We start from the raw sequence: 26,472 nt of genomic DNA on the forward strand, positions 1-26,472 counted from the left end.
GTTAATGGTGTGTCTTTGCAGTGGTTAAGCGTCAAAACCCATCAGTGAGTACGGTAATATGGCAACAGTGGAGCAGAGCCTCGCCATTGTTGTCACATCTCCGCGGGCCCGAGAGCGTGTGCCCCCTTGGTGAGTGTTATGGCGCCGCATCATGGCAACGCGCCCCCGCGGCACCACGAACACGGACCCGCGCGCCCTGAAGACCCACACACGCCCCCACACGCCCCCGCGGCACCCCTGGCAGGAGCAGTGGGCGGCGGAGGGCGGGGAGGGCCTGGCGCGGCACTGTCAGGGAGGAAATGGGCGAGACGGCCACCCAGCAGACCCGCCCCCCAGGGTTAGGCAGGAGGGACACGGGGGGGGGGTGAGGGGCCACGGGGGGTCGTCCTGGGGGTCCACGGGGGGAGGCAAGGCAGCAGGGGGGAGGGAGGGGGGAAGGGTGCCCTGCCAGCCTGACCCGAGCCTTTGTTTACCTCTGTTGACCTGTTGACCTGTGTTTGTTTACCTCTGTTGACCTGTTGACCTGTGTTTGTTTACCTCTGTTGACCTGTTGACCTGTGTTTGTTTACCTCTGTTGACCTGTTGACCCGTGTTTGTTTACGTGTCCTGCCAGGTGTTCGGGGACTCGTTTCACAGGTGACTTAGCAAGAAGGGAGGTTGAGTGGTATTCAAATAACTGGTTCAAGATTCACACATGGAGGTAACACTGTCATGAACTTTGGTAATGGGAACACAAGGGCTGAGCTGCTCACAAACGAGGCTGTTGAGCAAATTATTAGCAAGAGTGCCGGGAAGGTGAAGCCAAAGACCATGATGGGCGGTGTGCTTGACGAGGAGGCCACAGTGATTGCCTTGTGGAGTAGCCTGCCAGACATAGTTATCCTGTCAACATCCTTAACTGTATTTAAGGGAAAACTATCAGAGTACCTTGGTCAAAGACTATACGCATTTTAACCCCAACACTAACACCAATGTATTCTCGTATATAATTTCATATGATCTCATTTTTAACTATAGCTCCTAAACACTCTGGTCAAAGAACTGTTACGAATGTGCTGTATGTGAATGATTGTATGTGAAGCATGAGCTAACATTGCATCATGCTTCACATACAATCATTCACATACAGCAGCACATTCGTAACAGAACATATCAACTCTAAATTACTTTATTTTACTTACAGCAATATAAATATAAATACTATTTCACTTATATACATATAAGTCATTATATTTGATAACTAGTCTTTACTTAGTGCAGTCAACACACATTCCAGCAGCGGCTTAATAGTTTTAGTGGTAAGAGTAATTACGCAAATATGCTGCTGCTGGCGTGTTGGCACTTGTGGGGTTCCCTTCTCGTGGAACCCGTCTAGGCAAGATGTCTAGGTAAGGAAAAATAAAGGAGACCATCTATGACCACAGTGAGTTCTTACACTATTGAGGGTGTTGAGAATAAGATTGAGCTGATTTTTAGCAAGCCTGGAGCTGGCGGCACGATGCACTACATCTTGAGGTGTGACCCAACTGTGAGAGAGCTCATTCCCAAGAATCACGGTTGGTGCCAATGTGATCTTAAAGAGTTAGCTCATGGTAATAGTCATCCCGGGCCAGGGAAGCTGTAGTGTGATGATACTTAAACTAAATTGATACATTTTCATCCAAATTTCATGGAGAATTACGTGAGTGGTCCAAGTACAAGTTGTGTGAGACACTTGTTAGCCATCCAGTGTGTGCTATGCACCTGATGGGAGCCATGTTCATTACTGTCCAGAGCCAGAGCCAGGCCTGAGCCTGGTGCTGGGTGCCCGTGGGTGGTGGGTGTGTGGTGGTGGTGGGTGTGCATGGTGGTGGTGGTGGGTGTGTTGCAGTGGTGTGAAGGGTTGGTGTGGCGTGCACATTGTCTCTCTCCTCAGAGTGTTTGTGTATAATGTTGTTGCCGTCCCTTGCAGGAGTGGTTGAGTGATGTCGGAGAGTGAGGATGGCAGCATCCTGGGCGGCAGCGGACCCCTGGAGATGAACATGGTGGCGCTGCCCAAGATGGACGGGGCGCCCCTGGACCAGCTGGGCCTGGGCGGGCCGGGCGGGGCACTGGCTCCCTTGGGGGCGGGGCCGCAGCACTACACCCCCGCCTCCTCCGCCAGCCCCCAGACCCTGCTGGAGGGGGTCATGGCCCCAGGGTCGCGGACGCTGGCCACAGTGAGCCCCGCGGTGACCTTCAGCAGCGCGGGGGGGGCGGGGCAGGACTCCTACAGCAGCCTGGAGTACGTGACACAGATGCCCCTGGCGGAGGCGCCGGCCAAGTTTGCGGACACGCTGGTGTCGGTGGACAACGTGTCCTTTGTGGAGATGAACGAGGCGGCCATCAAGGGCGCCGCCACCTCGGGGCCGCTGGAGCTGTACTTTGACGTGATCACCCCCGCCAGCAGCGCCCCGCCCCAGGCTGCCCCGCCGCCCCCAGGCCACCATGCCCGCCATGAACACCAGACACCCAAGGCACAGCTGCTGGAGCGGGCCTACACTGACCTCTTCCTCCAGCAGCAGCAGCAACAACAACAACAACAACAACAACAGCAACAACAGCAACAACAACAGCAGCAGCAGCAGGAGGAGGAGGAGCAGGCAGCCCAGAATCAGCAGCATCAGAAGCAGGAGCCTGACCACATTCTTGGTCCGGCCAGCCTGGTCCAGCTGGAGGGTGACACCCTGCCCCCGGGCCTGCAGGACTACCGCAAGGTGCCCAAGATGGAGAAGAGGCCCATCGCCTCCACCACCACCACCACCACCACCACCGCCTCACAGCACCCACACCACCTGCACCACCACCACCAGCACCACCAGCAGCAGCACCACCAGCAACAACAACAACAACAGCAGCAGCAGCAGCTACAACACTCACACAGACTTCAGCAGCAGCAGCAGCAGCAACAAGAACAACAACAACAACAAGAGCAACAGCAACAGGAGCAGCAGCAACAGGAGCAGCAGCAGCAGCAACATCATCATCAGAAGTCCTTTCAGTTCCCTGGCGGGCGCCACCCCCCGCCCCTCCAGCTGATGCAGTCGTCACCGCTGCCGCCGCTGCTGCAGCTGAAGCAGGAGCTGCAGCAACACAAGACATTCCAGCAGGGTGTGGTCAGCAAGGTGGCCGAGGCCGCCATGGGCCCCGGGGAGGAGACAGCAGCGGCGGCGGCAGTGTCCGCGGCGGGGCAGGCCAGCACGCAGCACATGCCGCTGGTGTCCCGCAGCGGGCGGCCCATCAGGCGGCGGCCGGAGTACTTGGAGTACGTGAGCCAGAACATGAAGGAGGAGGCGGAGGGCCCCGCCCCCCCGCCCCACACCCTGGTGCTGCCGGTGAAGGTGGAGGGGCTCAACTCGGCGGAGTTTGAGGTGGAGGAGGAGGAGGTGCCTGAGCCGGAGGAGGAGGAGGACCCCATGGAGGAGGACGGGGACTCCGGCGAGGAGGACCTGGAGGGCGGCGGCGGCCTGTGCTCCAGCGACGGCAAGAAGTCTCTGCCGCACAAGAAGCGCATCCCCCGCAAGCTGAAGGCCACGCGGCGCCACAGCGTCAAGGGCCACAAGTGTGGCCAGTGTGGCCAGCAGTTCCTGACACAGCCCCAGCTGGCCGCCCACCGCCTCACCCACGCCCCGGCCCCCGCCCGGCCCAAGCCCTTCCGCTGCGAGATATGCGCGCGCACCGTGGAGACGCAGTTCAAGTTCTTTGAGCACCTGAAGGGCCACTACGAGCCCAACAAGAAGCACCGGTGCGAGGTGTGCTGCGGGGAGTTCCTGAGCGCCGAGGCCCTGCAGGAGCACGCGCTGGTGCACTCCAGGGAGCACTTCCAGTGTGAGCTGTGCAACAAGACCTTCCGCAAGGAGAGCATGCTGGAGGTGCACCTCAAGGTGGCCCACGTGGAGGAGGAGGAGGCGGGGGGGGCGGCGGACAAGCCCTACTCCTGCGTGGCGTGCCCCAAGAGCTACCACTCACAGGTGGCCCTGGACTCCCACGTGCAGTCCGAGCACGAGGAGAACCCGCCAGAGTTCAACTGCGAGGACTGCTACCGCGTCTTCAAGTCCAAGAGCAAGCTGATGGCGCACCGCAAGGCAGAGCACAAGGAGGAGGTGCCCCAGCCCAAGGGTGCGCCCAAGAAGAAGGTCAAGGTGGGCAAGTCCGTCAAGGGCGGCTACGCCTGCAGCATGTGCACCAGGGTCTTCACACACAAGAACTCCCTCGTCTACCACATCAGGGGACACACAGGTGGGTGCTCGGGGCCTTGACACTCAGCGGCTGGGGGCAGACTGTTGGTAGATTTACACTTAATAACACATTCTTGTTACGCTCATCCATTATTTACTTGTACTCAGAACTATTCTCTGGCAGCACAGTCTTTACAATCACACACACACACACACACACACACACACACAACCAATATGTACACATTCAAACTTATCAGAACGTTTGTAAAATATCCAAAACATACGCAACAACATTAAAACACACACACACACACAAACTCACACACTACCACATTTCATCATCCACCACCAACATCCCCTCCACCCCACAACCACATCCTAACCCCCCCCTTCTTCCACCCCCAGGGGAGCGACCACACCAATGCGACCAGTGCGGCAAGTCCTTCTACGCGGCCAGCGCCCTCAAGGTCCACCTCAGGCTGCACAGCGGGGAGAAGCCTTACAAGTGCCAGATGTGTGAGAAGTACTTCCGGCAGTGGGGTGACCTGCGCTACCACACAACCTCGGTGCACTCGGAGAAGAGGTGGGTGCTGGACCGGTTGACTGGTAGATTTCTTTATTTCTCTTTTTTTTTTTTTTTTTTTTTTTTTTTTTTTTCTCCTTACTGTCTCTGGTTGTGGTTGCTTGCTTGCTTTGTCTGTCTCTCTCTCTCTCTCTCTCTCTCTCTCTCTCTCTCTCTCTCTCTCTCTCTCTCTCTCTCTCTCTCTCTCTCTCTCTTTGTATTTTTTTCTTTGTCTTTCTCTCATTCTTTGTCTTCTTTGTTTTGTTTTGTTTTGTTTGTTTTTTTTCTCATTCTGTGTCTTCTTTGTTTTCTGGTTTGTTTTGTTTCCTTATCTCTATTTGTCTTTGTTTTCTTTCTTATTTTTCTTCATTTTTCTGTCATTCTTTTTTTCTTTGTCCTAATTCTTGTCTTTGGCATTAATGTGTCTTTAAGTCTTGTCCAGTTTTCTTTTTTCTTCTATTCCATATTGTTGTGATATAGATTCCTCTGTCTTCAATTTCTCCCAGAGTTGATGGTTGAAACACTAGTATATCCTATCTACATCTATCATCCATCGTTCTTTACATATACAACAATTCAGACCTTTCCAATATCCTATCTACTTCAATATTCCATCGTTCTTTACATATACAACAATTCAGACCTTTCCAATATCGTATCTACTCCTATCACCCATCGTTCTTTACATATACAACAATTCAGACCTTTCCAATATCGTATCTACTCCTATCACCCATCGTTCTTTACATATACAACAATTCAAACCTTTCCAATATCGTATCTACTCCTATCACCCATCGTTCTTTACATATACAACAATTCAGACCTTTCCAATATCGTATCTACTCCTATCACCCATCGTTCTTTACATATACAACAATTCAGACCTTTCCAATATCGTATCTACTCCTATCACCCATCGTTCTTTACATATACAACAATTCAGACCTTTCCAATATCGTATCTACTCCTATCACCCATCGTTCTTTACATATACAACAATTCAGACCTTTCCAATATCGTATCTACTCCTATCACCCATCGTTCTTTACATATACAACAATTCAGACCTTTCCAATATCGTATCTACTCCTATCACCCATCGTTCTTTAATATACAACAATTCAGACCTTTCCAATATCGTATCTACTCCTATCACCCATCGTTCTTTACATATACAACAATTCAAACCTTTCCAATATCGTATCTACTCCTATCACCCATCGTTCTTTACATATACAACAATTCAGACCTTTCCAATATCGTATCTACTCCTATCACCCATCGTTCTTTACATATACAACAATTCAGACCTTTCCAATATCGTATCTACTCCTATCACCCATCGTTCTTTACATATACAACAATTCGCACCTTTCCATAACCATCCTCGTCAACTCAAATCCCTCACCCGGTCACCCCATTCAACCACTATCAACCACCATCATCATCATTGCTTAACGTCCATTTATGAGCCGCCTCCACTGTTGCCGGTCCACAGCCATTTCTTCCGTGACGATCAGCCTCCTCGTATCTCTCCCTCCTCCACCTTTCTCCACATCTTCCTTGGCCTTCCTGTCGGTCTTCTGCCCTCTACCTCAAAGTTCAGTGCTCGCCTCACCCATGTAAATAAGAATGATACTAATCGTTGCCCCCCCCCCCCCAGGCAGTACCAGTGTGAGTTTTGCGGTAAGGACTTCAAGCGCAAGTACTGCCTGGTGGTCCATCGCCGCATCCACACCGGGGAGAAGAACTACAAGTGTGAATACTGCGGCAAGGCGTTCAGGGCAGCCTCGTACCTACAGAACCACAAGAGGATACATACAGGTACGGAGGAGGAGGAGGAGGAGGAGGAGGGGAAAGGGTAAGGAGGAGGAAGAGGAGGGATGGGTGGGGAAGAAGAGTTTAAGGAGGAGGAGGGGGAGGAAGGGTAAGGAAGGAAAGGGTAGGGTAGGGAGGGATGAGAAAGGATGAAGGAGGAGGAGGAGGGATGGGAGGGGAAGAAGATTAAAGGAGGAGGAGGAGGAAGTGTTAGGAAGGAAGGAAGGAAGGAAGGAAAAAGAGAGAGAGGAAGGAAGGAAGGGAAAAAGAGAGAGAGGAAGGAAGGAAGGAAGGAAAAAGAGAGAGAGGAAGGAAGGAAGGAAGGAAAAAGAGAGAGAGGAAGGAAGGAAGGAAGGAAAAAGAGAGAGAGGAAGGAAGGAAGGAAGGAAAAAGAGAGAGAGGAAGGAGGGAAGGGAAAAAGAGAGAGAGGAAGGAAGGGAAAATGAGAGAGAGGAAGGAGGGAAAGAACGAAAAAGAGAGAGTGGAAGGAGGGAATGAAGGAAAAAAGAGAGAGAGGAAGGAAAGAAGGAAGGTAAAAGAATACAAGAAAAGAAAAACAAACAAAGAAAATCAATGTACAAAACCATATCTAAGCCTTAACACCCTTCTACAGCCCTAACCCCTTTGTCGCATCACCAGGGGAGCGACCACATCCCTGCCCAGACTGCGGCAAGCCGTTCCGCGTACGCTCGGACATGAAACGCCACAGACAGACACACATGAGGGACGGCACTGGGTCGGGCTCCAGCGCCACGCCTGCCCCCACACCCCAGTCCCCCTCGCCCACCGTCACGGCCCAGGTAATGATGATGATGATTGATGACGTACTCGGAGGGATGATGCACTAGGGGTTGCCATGTGCGATATGTTGGTTAGTTTAGGGATGGTGTGCAGTCACGATCCTTCCTTTTATTTAACGGCAAAGGAAGGAAGGGAAAGTAAGAAGGAAAACATGAAAAAAATAGGGAAAATGTGAATAAATAAGACAAAAAAAAGGAAAAACATGAAAAAAAATGGGAAAATGTGGATAAATAAAAAAAAAATATAAGCATAGGAAGGAAAAAAAAAAGGAAAACATGAAAAAAAAATGTGTGTGTGTGTGTGTGTGTGTGTGTGTGTGTGTGTGTGACCTCTCTCTCTCTCTCTCTCTCTCTCCCCCCACAGCTTGTTCCTGGCACCATCGCACAGGCCGCCCAACAACAACAACTTATTCTCTCCGACGAGGTATCCGTTCCCGGCAGCGGAGAGCAGCCCATCAGGATCATGGTCTCCGGGCTCAACGCACAGCACGTAGCCGCCACCGTGCACCCCCCGCCAGCCCACCGCCAGTCACAGGTATGGGGGGGGGAGGGAGGAGGTTCGGTTTGGTTGTTAAGGGGGGTTGGTGGTGAAGGGAGATTTGGGTTGGGTTGGTGGGTTTGGTGGTAGTGAAGATTAGTTGGTTTGATTTCTGTCTTAATTCAAGTCTATTTATATTAGTGGTTGTTTGTTTGGTTGGCTGGTTGGTTGGTTAATTTGTTTTAATTCATGTCTTTATTTTTATTTTTATTTATCTTTATTTTTTTTGGTTAATTTGTCTTAATTCATGTCTGTTTATATTAGTTCTTTTTTTTCCGTTGAGTAATTTGTCTTAATACATGTTAGTTAACCCCTTCAACACAAGGACGCGTAAACTGTGTCCTGGCTCGCTTTAGGCAATACACAAGTTATTTCATCTATATTTATGCTTACATCTCAAAATTATCAGTTAACTTGTTTCTTTATGTGCACCATTTAATTCTGCTTGTTTTCATATATAATACATGATGATTGTGTTGAGTTTATGGCTGGAAACTTGTTATATTCAATAGTGACATTTGAGATTTGGTGCGCGCGGCGATCTCGGATACGGCATGGGGCGCTGTTTTGGCCCGGCCTTAGTGAAGGGGTTAATAGTGTTGTTTGTTTTTGTTATTTAATTTTCATTTGTTTGTTATTTCTATTTCATTTTTGTTTTTCTTCTCTTTGCAAGCTAATTTTTTTACCAAGATATCGAACCAACCTCCTTATCATCCCTATTTAACCCTCTCCCCCTTTCCTTACCCCATAGCACGTCGCAGTCCCAGTCTCCGGCAACATCGCCACGCTCACCACCGGCCCCGTCTCCCCCGGCGGCACAACGCTGAGCCCCGAGGTGATCATCATGGACGAGAGCACACACCAGCCCATCAACCTCAACATCATCCCTCGCATGATAACGCCGGACCAGGTCGCCTCGTCGCCCCATGGCAGTCACGCTACGCTAGTCACCGAGGAGGAGGTGGGGGAGGTGAGTGCGGGATAGGGTGCGAGTGTGTGCGTGTGGGAGATGAGTGTTAGTACAGGTCTCCCGCACCTTACAATAGTTACCCTTACAATATTTCACTCTGATCGTCATTCTTTATTTACCCTTTGCTTTTTACGACCTATCTTTTTTTTTATTTATTTATTTATTACAGTGGGGGCTTCGTGGTGCAGTGGTTAACACACTTGGCTCACAACCGAGAGAGCCCGGGTTCGATTCCTGGGCGGAGTGGAAAAATTTGGGCGGCTTTTCCGATACCCTACGCCCCTGTCCACCCAGCAGTGAATGGGTACCAGGTATTAATCGGGGGTTGTGTCCCGTCTCCTGGGGTCTGTTCCCTTCTCCTATAATTCCTTCCCCTTCTGTCTCTCCGGCACATGACCACAGATGTTGCGTCGACTAAACCAAACTTTCCAACTGTTCCCTTCTCCTATAATTCCTTCCCCTTCTGTCTCTCTCCGGCATATGACCACAGATGTTGCACCGACTAAACCAAACTTTCCAACTGTTCCCTTCTCCTATAATTCCTTCCCCTTGTCTCTCTCTCCGGCATATGACCACAGATGTTGCACCGACTAAACCAAACTTTCCAACTGTTCCCTTCTCCTATAATTCCTTCCCCTTGTCTCTCTCTCCGGCATATGACCACAGATGTTGCGCCGACTAAACCAAACTTTCCAACTGTTCCCTTCTCCTATAATTCCTTCCCCTTCTGTCTCTCTCCGGCATATGACCACAGATGTTGCGCCGACTAAACAAAACTTTCCGACCGTATTGATTACAGCGAAGGAGATGGCAATTTCACTCCTACAATCGTCATTCTTGATATACCTTCGCTTTCTACGACCCGTCTTTTCTTTTTCTCTATTATTATTTTTTACATCAAAGGAGACGGCAACAAAAAAGAGCGCAGAGAAAAAAAACAATAAAGACTCCCGCTACGCACTCACTCAGTCTACGTTTATGCTATTTCGCTGTTTCGTCGTTCCTAATACCGTTCCCTTCCTCCCTTCCCCCACAGTACCAGCTGGCTAACTCCGGCCGCAACACTCTGGAGGTGCGCGGCGAGGAGGGCAGCGTGTATGTGTGGCATGGGGTCTTCACCAATTGAGTCCCGCCCGGTGAGGTAAGCGACATGTAACATATATATCGCCACGTGTAGTCATACATTCATATACGTAAACACTTAAAAACGGTTAACAAACAGAAAACGGACGGTATTTCTAGTTTTTGAGACGAGGGATAGTAAGGATATTGTACGTAGGAAAAATCTATTAAATTCCTAGTTTTTGAGACCAAGGATAGTAAGGATATTGTACGTAGGAAAAATCTATTAAATTCCTAGTTTTTGAGACAAGGGATAGTAAGGATATTGTACATAGGAAAAATCTATTAAATTCCTAGTTTTTGAGACAAGGGATAGTAAGGATATTGTACATAGGAAAAATCTATTAAATTCCTAGTTTTTGAGATGAGGGATAGTAAGGATATTGGACGTAGGAAAAACCTATTAAATTCCTAGTTTTTGAGATGAGGGATAGTAAGGATATTGTATGTAGGAAAAATCTGTTAAATTCCTAGTTTTTGAGACAAGGGATAGTAAGGATATTGTACGTAGGAAAAATCTATTAAATTCCTAGTTTTTGAGACCAAGGATAGTAAGGATATTGTACATAGGAAAAATCTATTAAATTCCTAGTTTTTGAGACAAAGGATAGTAAGGATATTGTACGTAGGAAAAATCTATTAAATTCCTAGTTTTTGAGACAAGGGATAGTAAGGATATTGGACGTAGGAAAAATCTATTAAATTCCTAGTTTTTGAGACGAGGGATAGTAAGGATATTGGATGTAGGAAAAATCTATTAAATTCCTAGTTTTTGAGACAAGGGATAGTAAGGATATTGTACATTGGAAAAATCTATTAAATTCCTAGTTTTTGAGACAAGGGATAGTAAGGATATTGTACATAGGAAAAATCTATTAAATTCCTAGTTTTTGAGACAAGGGATAGTAAGGATATTGTACGTAGGAAAAATCTATTAAATTCCTAGTTTTTGAGACCAAGGATAGTAAGGATATTGTATGTAGGAAAAATCTGTTAAATTCCTAGTTTTTGAGACAAGGGATAGTAAGGATATTGGATGTAGGAAAAATCTATTAAATTCCTAGTTTTTGAGACGAGGGATAGTAAGGATATTGGATGTAGGAAAAATCTATTAAATTCCTAGTTTTTGAGACAAGGGATAGTAAGGATATTGTACATTGGAAAAATCTATTAAATTCCTAGTTTTTGAGACAAGGGATAGTTAGGATATTGTACGTAGGAAAAATCTATTAAATTCCTAGTTTTTGAGACAAGGGATAGGAAGGAAATTTGGACGAAGGAAAAATCTATCACAGTCATCCCTTAACATTCATGGATTTGAGTAATGTAGGTCTCCACAACAATGGCACCCTTGCCCTTACAGTTTACACACTCATTCACGCACTCAATGTATTTGTTATGGAGGAAAGCCCTGAGGAAGCTTCTGAGGCCATGGCAAGTTAGTAGGGCATAGCATGGTGATGGGAACTCATTGTAGATTAACTGTTACTTGAATGACCTAACCTAACCTTACATTACACACACACACACACACACACACTCACGCATTCACTATTTTATCATATTAACCTTACCTTACATTACACACACACACACACACACACTATCATATTTACTATAGTTGCAAGCCCCAAGATACCTGCCGCCCCATAGCACTGTGACGGAACTCTTTTTCAGGTGGACTGTGTTACTCGAACCTCTTTGGGCCGACCTCAAGCCCTGACACCCTCACCAGACACAGCGGCATAGGCTTGTCGGTGAGCGTTCGTCCCGGTGCGGTGGATAGAAGTGCGTCACGCCACCTCGGGAAGTGAGAGAGAGAGAGGGAGAGAAGGTGATGGGAGAATGGTGAAGGGGAAGATACCTCACCCTGGTTTTAGAGACAGGGAACCACAGAGAGAGAGAGAGAGAGAGAGAGAGAGAGAGAGAGAGAGAGAGAGAGAGAGAGAGAAGAATGAAAGAGAGAACCAGAGAGAGAGATAATGGAAGTGAGTGTGTTTGAAAAGGAAGAAAATGAGAGAGAGAGAGAGAGAGAGAGAGAGAGAGAGACGATGAAAGACAGTGTGTGTTCAAAAAGGGAAGAAAAAGAAAGACCGAGAGAGGAAACAAAATGCCTCTCCCTTCCTTTTGAGAGAGAGAGAGAGAGAGAGAGAGAGAGAGAGAGAGAGAGAGAGACCACACACCTCACCATGCATACATAACAAACAAACACCTAATCTACACCCCAAACAAGCCTCTGGGAGTGTGCATCACGCGTCTGGTATGAGGCAACTTGGGTACGAACGCACAGCCTCACACCAGCATACCCAATCACACCGCCACCTCACTTCCGTCTGAAAAGCCTCTCTCGTTGAAGTTGCAGGGGTTTTCAAGGACTGTTCCGCGCCCCCAGTGACAGTCATACACCAAACAAGCCTCTGGGAGTGTGAATCAAGCGTCTGGTATAAGGCAACTTGGGTACGAGCGAAGAGCCTCACACCAGCATACCTCTCTCGTTGAAGTTGCAAGGATTTTCAAGGACTGTTCCGCGCCCCCAGTGACAGTCATACACCAAACAAGCCTCTGGGAGTGTGCATCAAGCATCTGGTATAAGGCAACTTGGGTACGAGCGAACAGCCTCACACGAGCACACCTCTGTTCCGTGACCCCAGTGACAGATGTACATGACCTCTGCGTCTTGGAACGGGAAAGTCGCCCCTTGAAAGCCTGGTTAAGCTTCCCTGTGGCCTTGGGAAATGGACGTATTGGGCGCCTGATATGTTTACGTGTATGTACTTGGCTCTACGTACCATAAGGGATGTTTGGACCTAGTGAAACAACCCAGTGATAGCCTATGGGAGAGAGAGAGAGAGAGAGAGAGAGAGAGAGAGAGAGAGAGACCAGCCCAGCAACGACCACCTTCACAGTGCAATACTTCTATCAATTTCAGAGTGCAAAGTGTCAATAGGAAGTTGCTAGCCATGGAAGTACTCGCTAGCATTTAAACGGACTAGCTATACTTGACTGAAGAAAACACTTGTGGTGGAAGATGGAGATAAGGTGACTTGAAAATGCGTTTGTGTGTGTGTGTGTGTGTGTGTGTCGAGTTATGCTAGCCATGGAAGTACACGCTAGCATTTAAACGGACTAGCTTTAAGTGGATGAAGAACACGCAAGTGGATGACAAAGAAGAGGTGGTTTCAGGGTGCGTTTGTGTGTGTGTGCGTGCGTGTGTGTGTGCTGGAAACTTACCTTGTTATCCCGTTATGTGAACCACCAGTGAGCGAGCGAGAGAGAGAGAGAGAGAGAGAGGCACCCCAAAAAATCATTAGGTCAAGTTATGGTCCCAGCAATTCACAAAGGTGTCATGGAGAGCAATTACCAGCACCCGACCCGACCTGACCCGACCTGACCTGAGCTGACCTGACCCGCCGTGCATACAAGGGAGAGCCACACCTTCGCCATAAGTGCTTGTAAAGACTAGTGCCTGTTGGTAGCGACCTTGCCAAACCTCCCTGTAATTTAACATGATTTCGTATAAGTCTCAGAAGCGTAACCCTTATAATCTTCCTCCCTGGGGCTGAGAAATATATCGTAGATGTTTTAATATGCCCGTGTGTGTGTGTGTGTGTGTGTGTGTGTGTGTGAGAGAGAGAGAGATGGAGACACACAGAGAGAGAGAGAGAGAGAGAGGGAGAGATTTTAATATGTGTGTGTTTGTGTGCAAGAGAGATTTTAATATGTGTGTGTGTTTGTGTGTGTGTGAGACAGAGACCGACAGAGCAAGAGAGAGCGAGAGAGAGAGAGTGGTTCATATAATCATTTTCATTAACACCATCAAAGCCAGTATTCCTCCATCACATCCTAACTTCATATACTTCAAGTTCGACGTCTCGGAAACTTCTGCGCTACTACTTCAAGAATCTCGCTGTTGCCTCGTCATTCCCGGGTACTAGCGTCATCATTTTCATTTGGACGGCTTGGCTTCCTGGGCGACTTGTTTACATCACGATCGTATGGGGATGTTGCTTGCTCTTCAGTGTTTTCAACCATCATTCCTCTCCTCTTTGCTTCTCTTCCTGTCTTTCCCTCTTCACATCCCTTTCTGTCACTGTTCTTGGGGGTCAGTCCGTTCCTCTTGGTCCAGTAAATTCCGTTGTTAAAGGCCTTGATAGTCTTTGTAACAGCTCCTCTTTGCTTCCCTTCCTGTCTTTCCCTCTTCACATCCCTTTCTGTCCCTTCTGTCACTGTTCTTGGGGGCCTTTCCATTCCTCTTGGTATAGAAAATTCAGTTGTTAAAGGTTTTGATAGCCTCTACAATGACCTTTCCTTCCATCCCTTCCTATCCATTTCCTCCTTTTACTTCAACAACCTCTCTCTGCATCCCTTCCTATCCCTCCCTTCCTTTAGTGCAATGACCTCTCCTCTCATCTCTTTGTATCCTTTCCCTCTGGTCGTAAGCACGGAGGAGGTTTTGTCGCAATTACAGTGTTTGGTAGGAAGCATAACCCACTCAAACTCTGACTATTCCTTCACTATATCATACAAACACACCATCATGAGTGAGTGTGCGGGTCATCCTAATGTGTGTGTGTGTGTGTGTGTGTGTGTGAGAGGTCAGTATTACCACTCTCGGAAGGCTTAGGTTCGTGCATTACAAAAGGTTCTCCTGGAGGTTGTCGAGGTTTCCATGGGTGGTTTCCTGAGCCTGGTGGTAGTTTGGCAAGACTTCCGCGTGTGAACAGGAAAAGCACTCGTGGGAACCGGATGCATTTCCTTTCTTAGGCCTCGAGAAACATCGGTAACAAAAGCTGTGGATGTTTGTTAATGAGTGAAGGTGCGTTAGTGTGTGTGTGTGTGTGTGTGTTTGAGGCTAGTAAAAGTGCTGTAACGAGCCTGGAATGTTTGTTAATGAGTGAAGGTGCGTTAGTGTGTGTGTGTGTGTGTGTGTGTGTGTTTGAGGCTAGTAAATGTGCTGTAACGAGACCCTGGGGTGTTTGTTAATGAGTGAAGGTGCGTTAGTGTGTGTGTGTGTGTGTTTGAGGCTAGTAAAAGTGCTGTTACGAGCCTGGGATGTTTGTTAATGAGTGAAGGTGCGTTAGTGTGTGTGTGTGTGTGTTTGAGGCTTGTAAATGTGCTGTAACGAGACCCTGGGATGTTTGATAATGAGAGTGTGTGTGTGTGTGTGTGTGTGTGTGTGTGTGTGTGTGTGTGAGAGAGAGAGAGAGAGAGCCTAGTAAAAGTGCTGTCACGAGAGCCTGGAACGTTTGATAATGAGAGTGAGTGCGCTGGCGAGTGTGTGTGTGTGTTGTGAAAGTCCTGTACCGTGCTGTTCCTTCAAGCTTCGTGGGGTTAGAGACTAGAGAGAGATATAGCTGTTAGTGCTTCTGTCGCCCAGGGAACTATGGATACCCGCGCTGTACAGTGTGTAGCGAGAACCTTCATACATTCCACCTATTCACCAACATCCGGCGTTCCATCGTGCAACCGAGGTCCGTTTCGCCGGCACCTCCCCTCGGTAGAAGCTAAGGTCGTCATCGCCGTATGCAGCCGACAGACCTCTCCTTGCACTCTGGGACGCTGGAGCAACCTGACCTTAATCTGAGTTGACCCCTTCGGCAACTCGACAAGGATAAATAGTACAAATGCCCCTCCCCCTTGGTTGTTCCCTGCTGGGCGTGGCGTCGTCTTCATCACGGAGGTGTTATATTTTTCTATGTGTGACGGTGTGTATTTTTGCTAATTTGTGTACGATCGCAAGACTTAATGTTAATTTTTATATATGACAAATTCTTCAGTGGTTCCGAATCTGAACCTTTTTAATTATGTTTTATGATAATGGCAAATTCTTCCCATAAGGTGTTGGATCCTGTTAACTTAGAATTGAAATTGGAACCTTTAATTTATGTTTTATGATAATGGCAAATTCTTCCCATAAGGTGTTGGATCCTGTTAACTTAGAATTGGAACCTTAATTTACTTTTTATAATGATGGTAAATTCTTATAAGGTGTTGGATCCTGTTAACTTAGAATTGGAACCTTTAATTTACTTTTTATAATGATGGTAAATTCTCATAAGGTGTTGGATCCTGTTAACTTAGAATTGGAACCTTTAATTTACTTTTTATAATGATGGTAAATTCCTCTCATAAGGTGTTGGATCCTGTCAACTTAGAATTGGAACCTTTAATTTACTTTTTTATAATGATGGTAAATTCTTATAAGGTGTTGGATCCTGTTAACTTAGAATTGGAACCTTTAATTTACTTTTTTATAATGATGGTAAACTCTCATAAGGTGTTGGATCCTGTTAACTTGTCCTGCACTATTAAAAGAGATTCCAAATATTTTAACATGGAGGATCTGAACCCTTTATAATTTCTTTTTATAATCGTAGCAATTTCTCATAAGGTGTTGGATCCTGTTAATGTCCTCCACTGAAATGCATAACGTGGAGAATCTGAACATTTTTATTTATGTTTTTAATCTTAATTCTTCTAATGATGTGTCGGATAGAGTTTCCTCCACCACTGAAAGGGATTCCGAATGTGTTAAGTGGAGGATTCAAACCTTTTATTTACTTTTAAGTCTTAGTGGTATAAATTCATGATTGATTTGTGAACGTAAAACTTTATCAATGCTCTAAGTCTGTCTAATGTTGAGAGAAACAATATTTGGCATCATTATTTTCAATTGACTTTATTAATAGTTATGGTAAAAAATCTACTCTGTTTAATGTTGAGAGACTTAAGGACATATCATAAGACTATCGCTTCTCGCATCACTTATTTCTAAAGGCTAAAGAGTAGGTCAGTCGGGCTGTAATGAGTGTTTCTTTAGGTTCACGGTACAGAGGAAGGGTCACACTACTACCAGGGTCATAAAACTACTCCTGGAAATGCCCACAACTCCTACGAAAGCCTTGTCAAATAGGTGTTTCTTAGGTTCACGGTACAGAGGAAGGGTCACACTACCACCAGGGTCATAAAACTACTCCTGGAAATTCCCACAACTCCTACGAAAGCCTTGTTAAATAGGTGTTTCTTTAGGTTCATGGTACAGAGGAAGGGTCACACTACCTCCAGGGTCATAAAACTACTCCTGGAAATGCCCACAACTCCTACGAAAGCCTTGTCAAATAGGTGTTTCTATAGGTTCATGGTACAGAGGAAGGGTCACACTACCTCCAGGGTCATAAAACTACCCCTGGAAATGCCCACAACTCCTACGAAAGCCTTGTCAAATAGGTGTTTCTTAGGGACACAGTGCAGAAGAAGGGTCACACTACCTCCAGGGTCATAAAACTACTCCGGGAAATGCCCACAACTCCTTCGAAAGCCTTGTCAAATAGGTGTTTCTTAGGGACACAGTGCAGAAGAAGGGTCACACTACCTCCAGGGTCATAAAACTACTCCTGGAAATGCCCACAACTCCTATGAAAGCCTTGTTAAATAGGTGTTTCTTAGGGACACAGTGCAGAAGAAGGGTCACACTACCTCCAGGGTCATAAAACTACTCTGAGAAATGCCCACAGCTCCTACGAAAGCCTTGTCAAATGAGTGTTCTTGGGCAGCGAAATGTCTTATAATACCTTAATCCTTGGCATCATTATTTTGAAGTGTCTTTATTAATAGTTAAGTTAAAGAGGATAATGTGAAGGAACAAGTCGGGATACCACGTGAAAGACTTTATTATTATTTTTGTCTTATGGTAAAAAAACAAATTATACATGAAGGAACATAAGTCGAAATACCGTACCATGATGAAAGACTTTTAATTCCAGTGTTTGTTTATAGTAATAGAAAGAAAGATATTACATGGAAAAACGTATACCATAATGATCGGCGTTATTCTGAGTGTTTGTTAAGGTAGAAAAAAATACTAAGAAATTATAAATGAAAGAAGAAAATAAGTTGAAATACCATTATGAAAGAGTTTGCTCCAAGTGTTTCTTATGTAAAAAAAACACTAGAAATTACATGAAGGACCCTACATTGAAATACCATGTTCTTGTTATGGTAAAAAAAAGAAAATAAAGAAATACATGAAAGAGAAAATAAATTGAAATGAAGTACCAAGATGTTTTGTTATGGTAAAAAAACACTAGAAATTACATGAAGGACCCTACATTGAAATACCATGTTCTTGTTATGGTAAAGAAAAACAGAAATTACACATGGAAAAGAAAATAAGTTGAAATACCAAGATAAAGAAAATAAGTTGAAATACCAAGATAATGAAAGATTAATGTAATGGTTTTGTGGTAAAAAAAAAAGAAAAAACATGAAGGACCCCATATTGAATGAAAATGTGCTTGCTTGTTAGAAAGACTTAAATGTACGTGTTTGTTATGGTAAAAACTAGAAAGAAAGTTGAAGGAAGGACCTATTGAAATAATGTGCTTGTTATAAAAAAACAGAAATTAAGATAATGAAAGATTTAATGCAAAAAACACTAGAAATTACATGAAGGACCCTACATTGAAATACCATGTGCTTGTTATAGTAAAGAAAAACAGAAATTACACATGGAAAAGAAAATAAGTTGAAATACCAAGATAATGAAAGACTTAATGTACGTGTTTGTTAAGGTAAAAAAACACTAGAAATTACATGAAGGACCCTACATTGAAATCCCATGTTCTTGTTATAGTAAAGAAAATAAGTTGAAATACCAAGATAATGAAAGACTTAATGTACGTGTTTGTTAAGGTAAAAAAACACTAGAAATTACATGAAGGACCCTACATTGAAATCCCATGTGCTTGTTATAGTAAAGAAAATAAGTTGAAATACCAAGATCATGAAAGACTTAATGTACGACCCTCGTTGAAATCCCATGTGCTTGTTATAGTAAAGAAAATAAGTTGAAATACCAAGATCATAAAAGACTTATATGTTTGTTATGATAAAAAAACACTAGAAATTACATGAAGGACCCTACGTTGAAATCCCATGTTCTTGTTATAGTAAAGAAAATAAGTTGAAATACCAAGATCATGAAAGACTTATATGTTTGTTATGATAAAAAACACTAGAAATTACATGAAAGAACCCATAGTGAAAAAAAACATAGAAATTATACTTGAAAGAACTGATGTAAAAATTGCACAATGATAACTCTATCCTAATATTTGTTATGGAAAAAAAAAACTGGAAATACTATGAAAGACAAGTTGAAATACTGTAATGAAAGACTGAATATATTGGTTTGTTATGATAGGAAGATACAAAGAAATTACATGAAAGAACCTTAATCAAAATTGCACGATGGTTTACTTATATTCCAGCGTTTGTTATCGTAAGTAAACAAACATAGTAATTACATGAAGGAGCATTAGACAACATACCATACTAAAAAGACCTAATTCCAGTGTTTGTTTTGGGAGAAATGAAAAGTTCGAAATGTCAATATACCTCAATGATTCACTAATTTACTCAACAGTTATGATCGGAAAATAAACAAAGTAATTACATGAAAGAGCGTTCGACAATATACCATAATAAAAAGCCTAATTCCAGTGTTTGTTATGGGAGAAATGAAATCAATACACCTCATTGATTCACTAATTTACCCCACTGTTTGTTATGGTAGGAAAACAAACAGTAATTACATGAAAGAGCGTTCGACAATATACCATAATAAAAAGCCTAATTCCAGTGTTTGTTATGGGAAAAATGAAATCAAAATACCTCAATGATTCACTAATTTACCCCATTGTTTGTTATGGTAGGAAAACAAACGGTAATTACATAAGAGCGTTCGACAATATACCATAATAAAAAGGCCTAATTCCAGTGTTTGTTATGGAAGAAATGAAATCAATACACCTCATTGATTCACTTATTTACCCCACTGTTTGTTATGGTAGGAAAACAAACAGTAATTACATGATAATAAAAGACCCTAATTCCAGCGTTTGTTTATGGGGAAATGAAATCATCCGCCTCATTGATTCTTAATTTTCACTGTTTGAAACAAACAGTAATTACATGAAGGAGCGTTAGACAGAATGCCATAATAAAAAGCCTAATTCCAGTGTTTGTTATGGGAGAAATGAAATCAAAATACCTCAATGATTCACTAATTTACTCCACTGTTTGTTTTGGTAGGAAAACAAACAAGAAATACTACATGAGAAAAATTAAAAGGCAGAATTCCACGATTTCCATTTGTGTTACGGCAAAGGAAAATAACAAAGAAATTATACATGAAAGAAGATATGTCAGATTAGCGTGATGATGTCTTCCAGGACACCTTCAATTAGTACCGAACCCTAATAGAGCAGACCCTCCGTTGAGCGACCTTTTATTTTATTTATTTATTTATGTTTTACTGACCTTCCATATTAAACGCACCCTTGGGAATTGACTCCTTACACACACACACACACACACACACATTAAAAAAAGTTCCGCTAGTTCATAATTGATAAATGCTATTGAAATTACACCTTCATTTAGTCTATTGAACTTCACACACACACACACACACACACACACACACACACACACACACATTTACCTTCCCTTCCTTCTTTCCTTCCTCCCTTCCTCCCTTCTCCTTTCTTCCTCATTCACGGTCTCAAAATCGCTAAATCCCACTGAAATAACACAACACAACACCTCCATTTAGCCTGACATTCTCGGGTATCTGTCGTGCGTCAAATCGAGGGTCCGCTGTACGAGGGTTCGGTCCACCGCTTTTGAGTTGCGTCGACACAGTGGCAGCGGGCGTTTGGTTTGCGTTGCGGGGAGCGTTACGTGTGTGTGCATGTGTGTGTGTGTGTGTGTCGGTCTTGTGTTGCGCGTCTCTCGCCCTCGTCTGGTCTGGTTCTCTGGCGTTGTGTTGCGTGCGTGCGTGTGTGTGTTGCGGAGTGATGGCTACAGGTGCATTGTATAACTTTATCACCGAAATATATTTTGTATCAAAATAGCAAATTAAATAAAAGGTTTTGAAAAGGTGTGAGTTTCCCTCTGAGCCTGATGATGATGATGATTGCCTATTGTTTTTTATGCACTAATGGGTAACGGCAATTAGCGGCCTTTTTTTATTATTTAATTTTTGTTACTCCTTTTTTGTTGCCCTTGAGCGGTTTTTTTTAGCCGTATAAAAAAAACTAATATAAGCTCTGTAAATAGATGGGTATATATGGGAGTAGTGGCAAGCGGAAAGATTCAGGAACACGTGTGGAGTGGATAGGAAGCATAGTGGATGGTAGAGGAAGGGTAAGATTGGGAGTGGAGGCCTGTGGAAGGAACGGGTAGGGTGGAGGAAATGTGGAGATCTGCTACCTCCGTTGAAGTGTCCGGGAGAGGTACGGAGGGAAGATCAGGTGGCGGAGAGAAAGAATGGAGGAGGAAGATGAGAAAGGGAGGTAAATGAAAACAGCTGATTGAAAATGTGGAAAAAATAGAAAATATGGAAAAAAGGAAAAGTTGGCAAGAAAATAAAAATAAATCTGTCAAAACAACCTATTTTTTTACGCACTGAAGGGTAAGTAACGTAAACTACTTTGTAAATAAACGTACTTGATGGAAAATATGGAAAAAAAATAGAAAAATGTGGGAAAAAAAGGAAAAGTTACCCATGAAATAAAAATAAATCTGTCAAAACAACCTATTTTTTTACGCACTGAAGGGTAAGTAACGTAAACTACTTTGTAAATAAATGTACTGATAGAAAATATGGAAAAAAAAAAACATATGGAAAAAAGGAAAATTTGCCAAGAAAATAAAAATAAGCCTCTATCTAAACAACCTATTTTTTTACGCACTGAAGGGTAAGTAACGTAAACTACTTTGTAAATAAATGTACTTGATAGAAAAATCAGAAAAAATAGAAAAATATGGAAAAAAAGGAAAATTTGGACGTAAAATAAAAATATACCTTTAACAGAACTGCCTATTTTTTTTACGCACTAATGGGTAAGGAACTAATATAAGCTTTGTAAATAAATGTACTTGGTAAGAAATTGGAAAAAATAGAAAAATATGGAAAAAAGGAAAATTTGGACGTAAAATAAAAATATACCTTTAACAGAACTCCCTATTTTTTACGCACTAATGGGTAAGGAACTAATATAAGCTTTGTAAATAAATGTACTTGGTAAGAAATTGGAAAAAAAATAGAGAAATATAGAAAAAAAGAAAATCTGGCCATAAAATTAAAATGTACCTTCGACAAAACAGAAAATATTAATAGATTCTAATTCTGAAAAAAGTTTAATGCAATATCCACTTACTTTTTAATGAGTATTTATCAGTCATTAGCAATTTGACTCAATAATTTCATTTTAATTTCAATAATTTAATTTTAATTCAATATCCAATAAATTTTCTGTTTTAGGAGAATATTTATCAATCAATTCTGACAAAGTTGATTCTGATATCCACTTAATTTTCATCCATTTTAAGAGAATAACTATCAATCTCAATTCTAATGAAATTTTAAGTATGTATCAACCTTAATTCCAACAAGGTTTAATTCCATAACCATTCAATTTTCCTTTTTTCTCCTCATGCAAGCCCTCGTCCAAATAGTGTTCCGACGGGAGACTTTTAACCCGGTAGCAGCGGGGATCACGTTTCTTAAAGGCCCCTCTAAGCGAGAAAAATGAGAAGAAAAAAAACACTTACACAAACCATTTCATAATATATATCAAAGCATTTGCGGTCAGTTTATGCAACATCTATTTTGGGGGGTTTATATCGTGGCACAAATTTGGCCCGTCGCTGGTACACGGTAAAGCCACAAATATGGCCCGTCGCTGGTACACGGTAAAGCCACAAATTTGGCCCGTCACTGGTACACGGTAAAGCCACAAATTTGGCCCGTCGCTGGTACACGGTAAGCCACAAATTTGGCCCATCGCTGGTACACGGTAAAGCCACAAATTTGGCCCGTCGCTGCTACTGGGTTAAGCTGCCAGGTAAAGAGCTGCACTAATACCTATTGCCTTAAAACCCCCACTGACAACCACCCCTACTGAATAACAACAGGAACTGAATCTACACACACTACTTCTGGCCTGAGCCGTCCCCCTTGGCCGCCTCCTTCATGGCCTCCGTCACCTTGAACATCGGGCCATGGCCAGGAACGATGTAGTCCGCCAGGAGAAGTACTTTGTTCCGGTGTTTCTCCTGGGTCTCGGGGTTTTCGCTCCCTGCTGTGTGTCGCCAGAGGGAAGGGTCGGCGATGTCCTCCTCCCGTTCGAAGAGGTCGCCTGTGGAGGGAGTTGAGAGCTTATTAGGCGGGTCATATATATAGATGGAGAAATGAAAGGTCGAAGGTCAATGGGTCATATTCTTGGGCATTTCGGAGGTCAAGAACACCCATTTGACAAGGCTTTCGTATGGTAGGTAGTTAAGTCAGTCAAGTTTGTTAGTTACTTGGTTAGTGAGGTTATCTTGTTGGTAGTTTTTAGTACTTTTGGGCGTATTCTTAAACATTTCGTCACCCAAGAACACATATTTGACAAGGCTTTCGTATGGTAGGTAGTTAAGTCAGTCAAGTTTGTTAGTTACTTGGTTAGTGAGGTTATCTTGTTGGTAGTTTTCAGTACTGTCAGGGGTGTATTCTTAAACATTTCGTCACCCAAGAACACATATTTGACAAGGCTTTCGTACGGTAGGTAGTTAAGTCAGTCAAGTTTGTTAGTTACTTGGTTAATGAGGTTATCTTGTTGGTAGTTTTCAGTACTGTCAGGGGTGTATTCTTAAACATTTCGTCACCCAAGAACACATATTTGACAAGGCTTTCGTATGGTAGGTAGTTAAGTCAGTCAAGTTTGTTAGTTACTTGGTTAGTGAGGTTATCTTGTTGGTAGTTTTCAGTACTGTCAGGGGTGTATTCTTAAACATTTCGTCACCCAAGAACACATATTCGACAAGGCTTTCGTAGGAGTTCTGAGCACTTCCGAAGGCTAGTTTTATGACCCTGGTGGTAGTTTGATGAAGCTTTTGTACCATGAACATAAAAACACACTCATGAGAACACGACTAACCTCCTTTTTAGGCCTTTGAAAATAGTTAATGTTCGAGGCAGAAGCTTCTATAAATACCCAGCAAAGGACCCACAGAATACCCACCAAAGGACCCACAGAATACCCAGCAAAGTACCCACAGAATACCCAGCAAAGGACCCACAGAATACCCAGCAAAGTACCCACAGAATACCCAGCAAAGGACCCACAGAATACCCAGCAAAGGACCCACAGAATACCCAGCAAAGGACCCACAGAATACCCACCAAAGTACCCACAGAATACCCACCAAAGTACCCACAGAATACCCACCAAAGTACCCACAGAATACCCAGCAAAGGACCCACAGAATACCCAGCAAAGTACCCACAGAATACCCACCAAAGTACCCACAGAATACCCACCAAAGTACCCACAGAATACCCACCAAAGTACCCACAGAATACCCAGCAAAGTACCCACAGAATACCCAGCAAAGGACCCACAGAATACCCAGCAAAGGACCCACAGAATACCCAGCAAAGTACCCACAGAATACCCACCAAAGGACCCACAGAATACCCAGCAAAGGACCCACAGAATACCCACCAAAGTACCCACAGAATACCCAGCAAAGGACCCACAGAATACCCAGCAAAGGACCCACAGAATACCCAGCAAAGGACCCACAGAATACCCAGCAAAGGACCCACAGAATACCCAGCAAAGGACCCACAGAATACCCAGCAAAGGACCCACAGAATACCCAGCAAAGGACCCACAGAATACCCACCAAAGGACCCACAGAATACCCAGCAAAGGACCCACAGAATACCCACCAAAGGACCCACAGAATACCCACCAAAGTACCCACAGAATACCCAGCAAAGTACCCACAGAATACCCAGCAAAGGACCTACAGAATACCCACCAAAGGACCCACAGAATACCCAGCAAAGGACCCACAGAATACCCACCAAAGGACCCACAGAATACCCAGCAAAGGACCCACAGAATACCCAGCAAAGGACCCACAGAATACCCAGCAAAGGACCCACAGAATACCCAGCAAAGGACCCACAGAATACCCAGCAAAGGACTCACAGAATACCCAGCAAAGGACCCACAGAATACCCAGCAAAGGACTCACAGAATACCCAGCAAAGGACCCACAGAATACCCAGCAAAGGACCCACAGAATACCCAGCAAAGGACCCACAGAATACCCAGCAAAGGACCCACAGAATACAAACCAAAGGACCCACAGAATACCCAGCAAAGGACCCACAGAATACCCAGCAAAGGACCCACAGAATACCCACCAAAGGACCCACAGAATACCCAGCAAAGGACCCACAGAATACCCAGCAAAGGACCCACAGAATACCCAGCAAAGGACCCACAGAATACCCACCAAAGGACCCACAGAATACCCACCAAAGGACCCACAGAATACCCAGCAAAGGACCCACAGAATACCCAGCAAAGGACCCACAGAATACCCAGCAAAGGACCCACAGAATACCCACCAAAGGACATATATAAAACCACCCACAGGAATCGTTACAGTCATTCACCAGCCACACCATATACTGACCTGCGATGACCACCTTGCCCTGGTCGGCGGTCTTCACCACCACCGAGACGTCCGCCGTGGTGTGGCCAGGCGTGGGGATGACCTGGAGGGCATCGTCGACCTTGAAAGGCTCCCCTGGTGGCGGCGGCGGTGGTGGTGGAAGAGAGAAAATGATGAGATGCAGGGATGACTTTAGAAATTTCTTGGTATGTGGTGGAAGAGGGAAAATGATGAGATGCAGGGATGACTTTAGAAATTTCTTGGTATGTGGTGGAAGAGGGAAAATGATGAGATGCAGGGATGACTTTAGAAATTTCTTGGTATGTGGTGGAAGAAGGAAAATGATGAGATGCAGGGATGACTTTAGAAATTTCTTGGTATGTGGTGGAAGGAGGAAAATGATGAGATGCAGGGATGACTTTAGAAATTTCTTGGTATGTGGTGGAAGAGGGAAAATGATGAGTTGTAGGGATGACTCAAGTAATATTTGGTTGGTGGTGGAAGATGGAAAATGACAAGTTGTAGGGGTGACTTCGGTAATATTTGGTATACTTTAAATTCACAAGTAACTTCTTCACTGACAAGCCTGATTTAAATGTCGTCCTGGTCTATCGTATTAGTCGAAAACACACCAATAAATATTTAAAACTCAACACAGTACAAGCAGACTTTTGTTTTTAAATATCTTACCCCTTGAGGAGCTGCTTCGTATACGTAAAAAAATCATAGTAATAAAAAAACATCGTATTAGTCGAATCCACACAGTAAATAACCAAAACTCGACATTATGCTAGCGAATTTTTCTGCATTTATTTATTTTTACGCCCTTGAGCTGCTTCCTTTACTAAAAAAATAAATAAATAAATAAATAAATAAATACTACATCCACATTGCCAGATCATCATACACCACACCTTGTATTTGGCAATCTTTGACCTTTA

The 26,472-nt window shown here is 44.2% G+C and overlaps 2 protein-coding genes and 1 long non-coding RNA gene across 40 annotated transcripts in view; 1 reads left to right on the plus strand and 2 right to left on the minus strand.

Moving 5' to 3' along the window:
* LOC126982190 (uncharacterized) lies at positions 1-18,645 on the plus strand. Of its 3 annotated transcripts, none has more exons than XR_007734846.1 (12): positions 148-337; positions 1,952-4,257; positions 4,605-4,782; positions 6,428-6,588; positions 7,222-7,382; positions 7,747-7,917; positions 8,672-8,890; positions 9,927-10,031; positions 11,690-14,828; positions 14,913-15,850; positions 15,931-18,084; positions 18,583-18,645. XR_007734846.1 is itself a non-coding variant. In XM_050834037.1 (9 exons), the coding sequence occupies exons 2-8, from the start codon at positions 1,965-1,967 to the stop codon at positions 10,014-10,016; spliced, it is 3,273 nt and encodes a 1,090-aa protein (XP_050689994.1). In that variant the 5' UTR covers positions 1-129; positions 1,952-1,964; the 3' UTR covers positions 10,017-10,031; positions 11,690-12,202. The 3 variants fall into 3 exon arrangements, 1 of the variants encoding a protein (XP_050689994.1); XR_007734847.1 differs by having other exon boundaries at positions 15,931-17,948; XM_050834037.1 differs by lacking the exons at positions 148-337; positions 14,913-15,850; positions 15,931-18,084; positions 18,583-18,645 and adding an exon at positions 1-129 and having other exon boundaries at positions 11,690-12,202.
* LOC126982196 (uncharacterized) lies at positions 5,028-6,407 on the minus strand. Of its 4 annotated transcripts, XR_007734849.1 has the most exons (4): positions 5,953-6,407; positions 5,527-5,831; positions 5,405-5,465; positions 5,028-5,343 (listed from the first exon to the last, which is right to left on the minus strand). It is a non-coding gene; the product is annotated as an uncharacterized LOC126982196 (long non-coding RNA). The 4 variants fall into 4 exon arrangements; XR_007734851.1 differs by lacking the exon at positions 5,405-5,465; XR_007734852.1 differs by lacking the exons at positions 5,028-5,343; positions 5,405-5,465 and adding an exon at positions 5,374-5,404.
* Positions 15,926-26,472, minus strand: part of LOC126982192 (metallo-beta-lactamase domain-containing protein 1-like) — a 16,536-nt gene continuing 5,989 nt past the window's right edge. For 8 of the 33 annotated variants that reach the window (XM_050834041.1, XM_050834039.1, XM_050834049.1 and 5 more), the window contains 5 exons: positions 25,553-25,666; positions 20,064-23,217; positions 18,816-19,822; positions 18,446-18,735; positions 15,926-17,960 (listed from right to left, as the gene is read on the minus strand). In XM_050834041.1, the coding sequence (XP_050689998.1) occupies positions 23,012-23,217; positions 25,553-25,666 (320 nt within the window). In that variant the 3' untranslated portion in view covers positions 15,926-17,960; positions 18,446-18,735; positions 18,816-19,822; positions 20,064-23,011. The remainder of the gene's footprint in view (positions 17,961-18,445; positions 18,736-18,815; positions 19,823-20,063; positions 23,218-25,552; positions 25,667-26,472) is intronic. The other 25 variants (XM_050834048.1, XM_050834050.1, XM_050834043.1 and 22 more) reach the window with 25 other exon arrangements.

This window comes from Eriocheir sinensis, chromosome 50 (assembly GCF_024679095.1).
Source record: "Eriocheir sinensis breed Jianghai 21 chromosome 50, ASM2467909v1, whole genome shotgun sequence".
In the NCBI taxonomy this organism is placed as follows: domain Eukaryota; kingdom Metazoa; phylum Arthropoda; class Malacostraca; order Decapoda; family Varunidae; genus Eriocheir; species Eriocheir sinensis.

What these genes read in the sequence shown, in the direction of transcription:
- LOC126982190 (XM_050834037.1), top strand. Translation starts at nt 1,965, where the DNA reads ATGTCGGAGAGTGAGGATGGCAGCATCCTGGGCGGCAGCGGACCCCTG. An exon ending in CGCCCACCGTCACGGCCCAG is followed by an intron (nt 7,383 to 7,746) that starts GTAATGATGATG and finishes CTCCCCCCACAG; the next exon opens with CTTGTTCCTGGCACCATCGC. An exon ending in CAGCCCACCGCCAGTCACAG is followed by an intron (nt 7,918 to 8,671) that starts GTATGGGGGGGG and finishes CTTACCCCATAG; the next exon opens with CACGTCGCAGTCCCAGTCTC.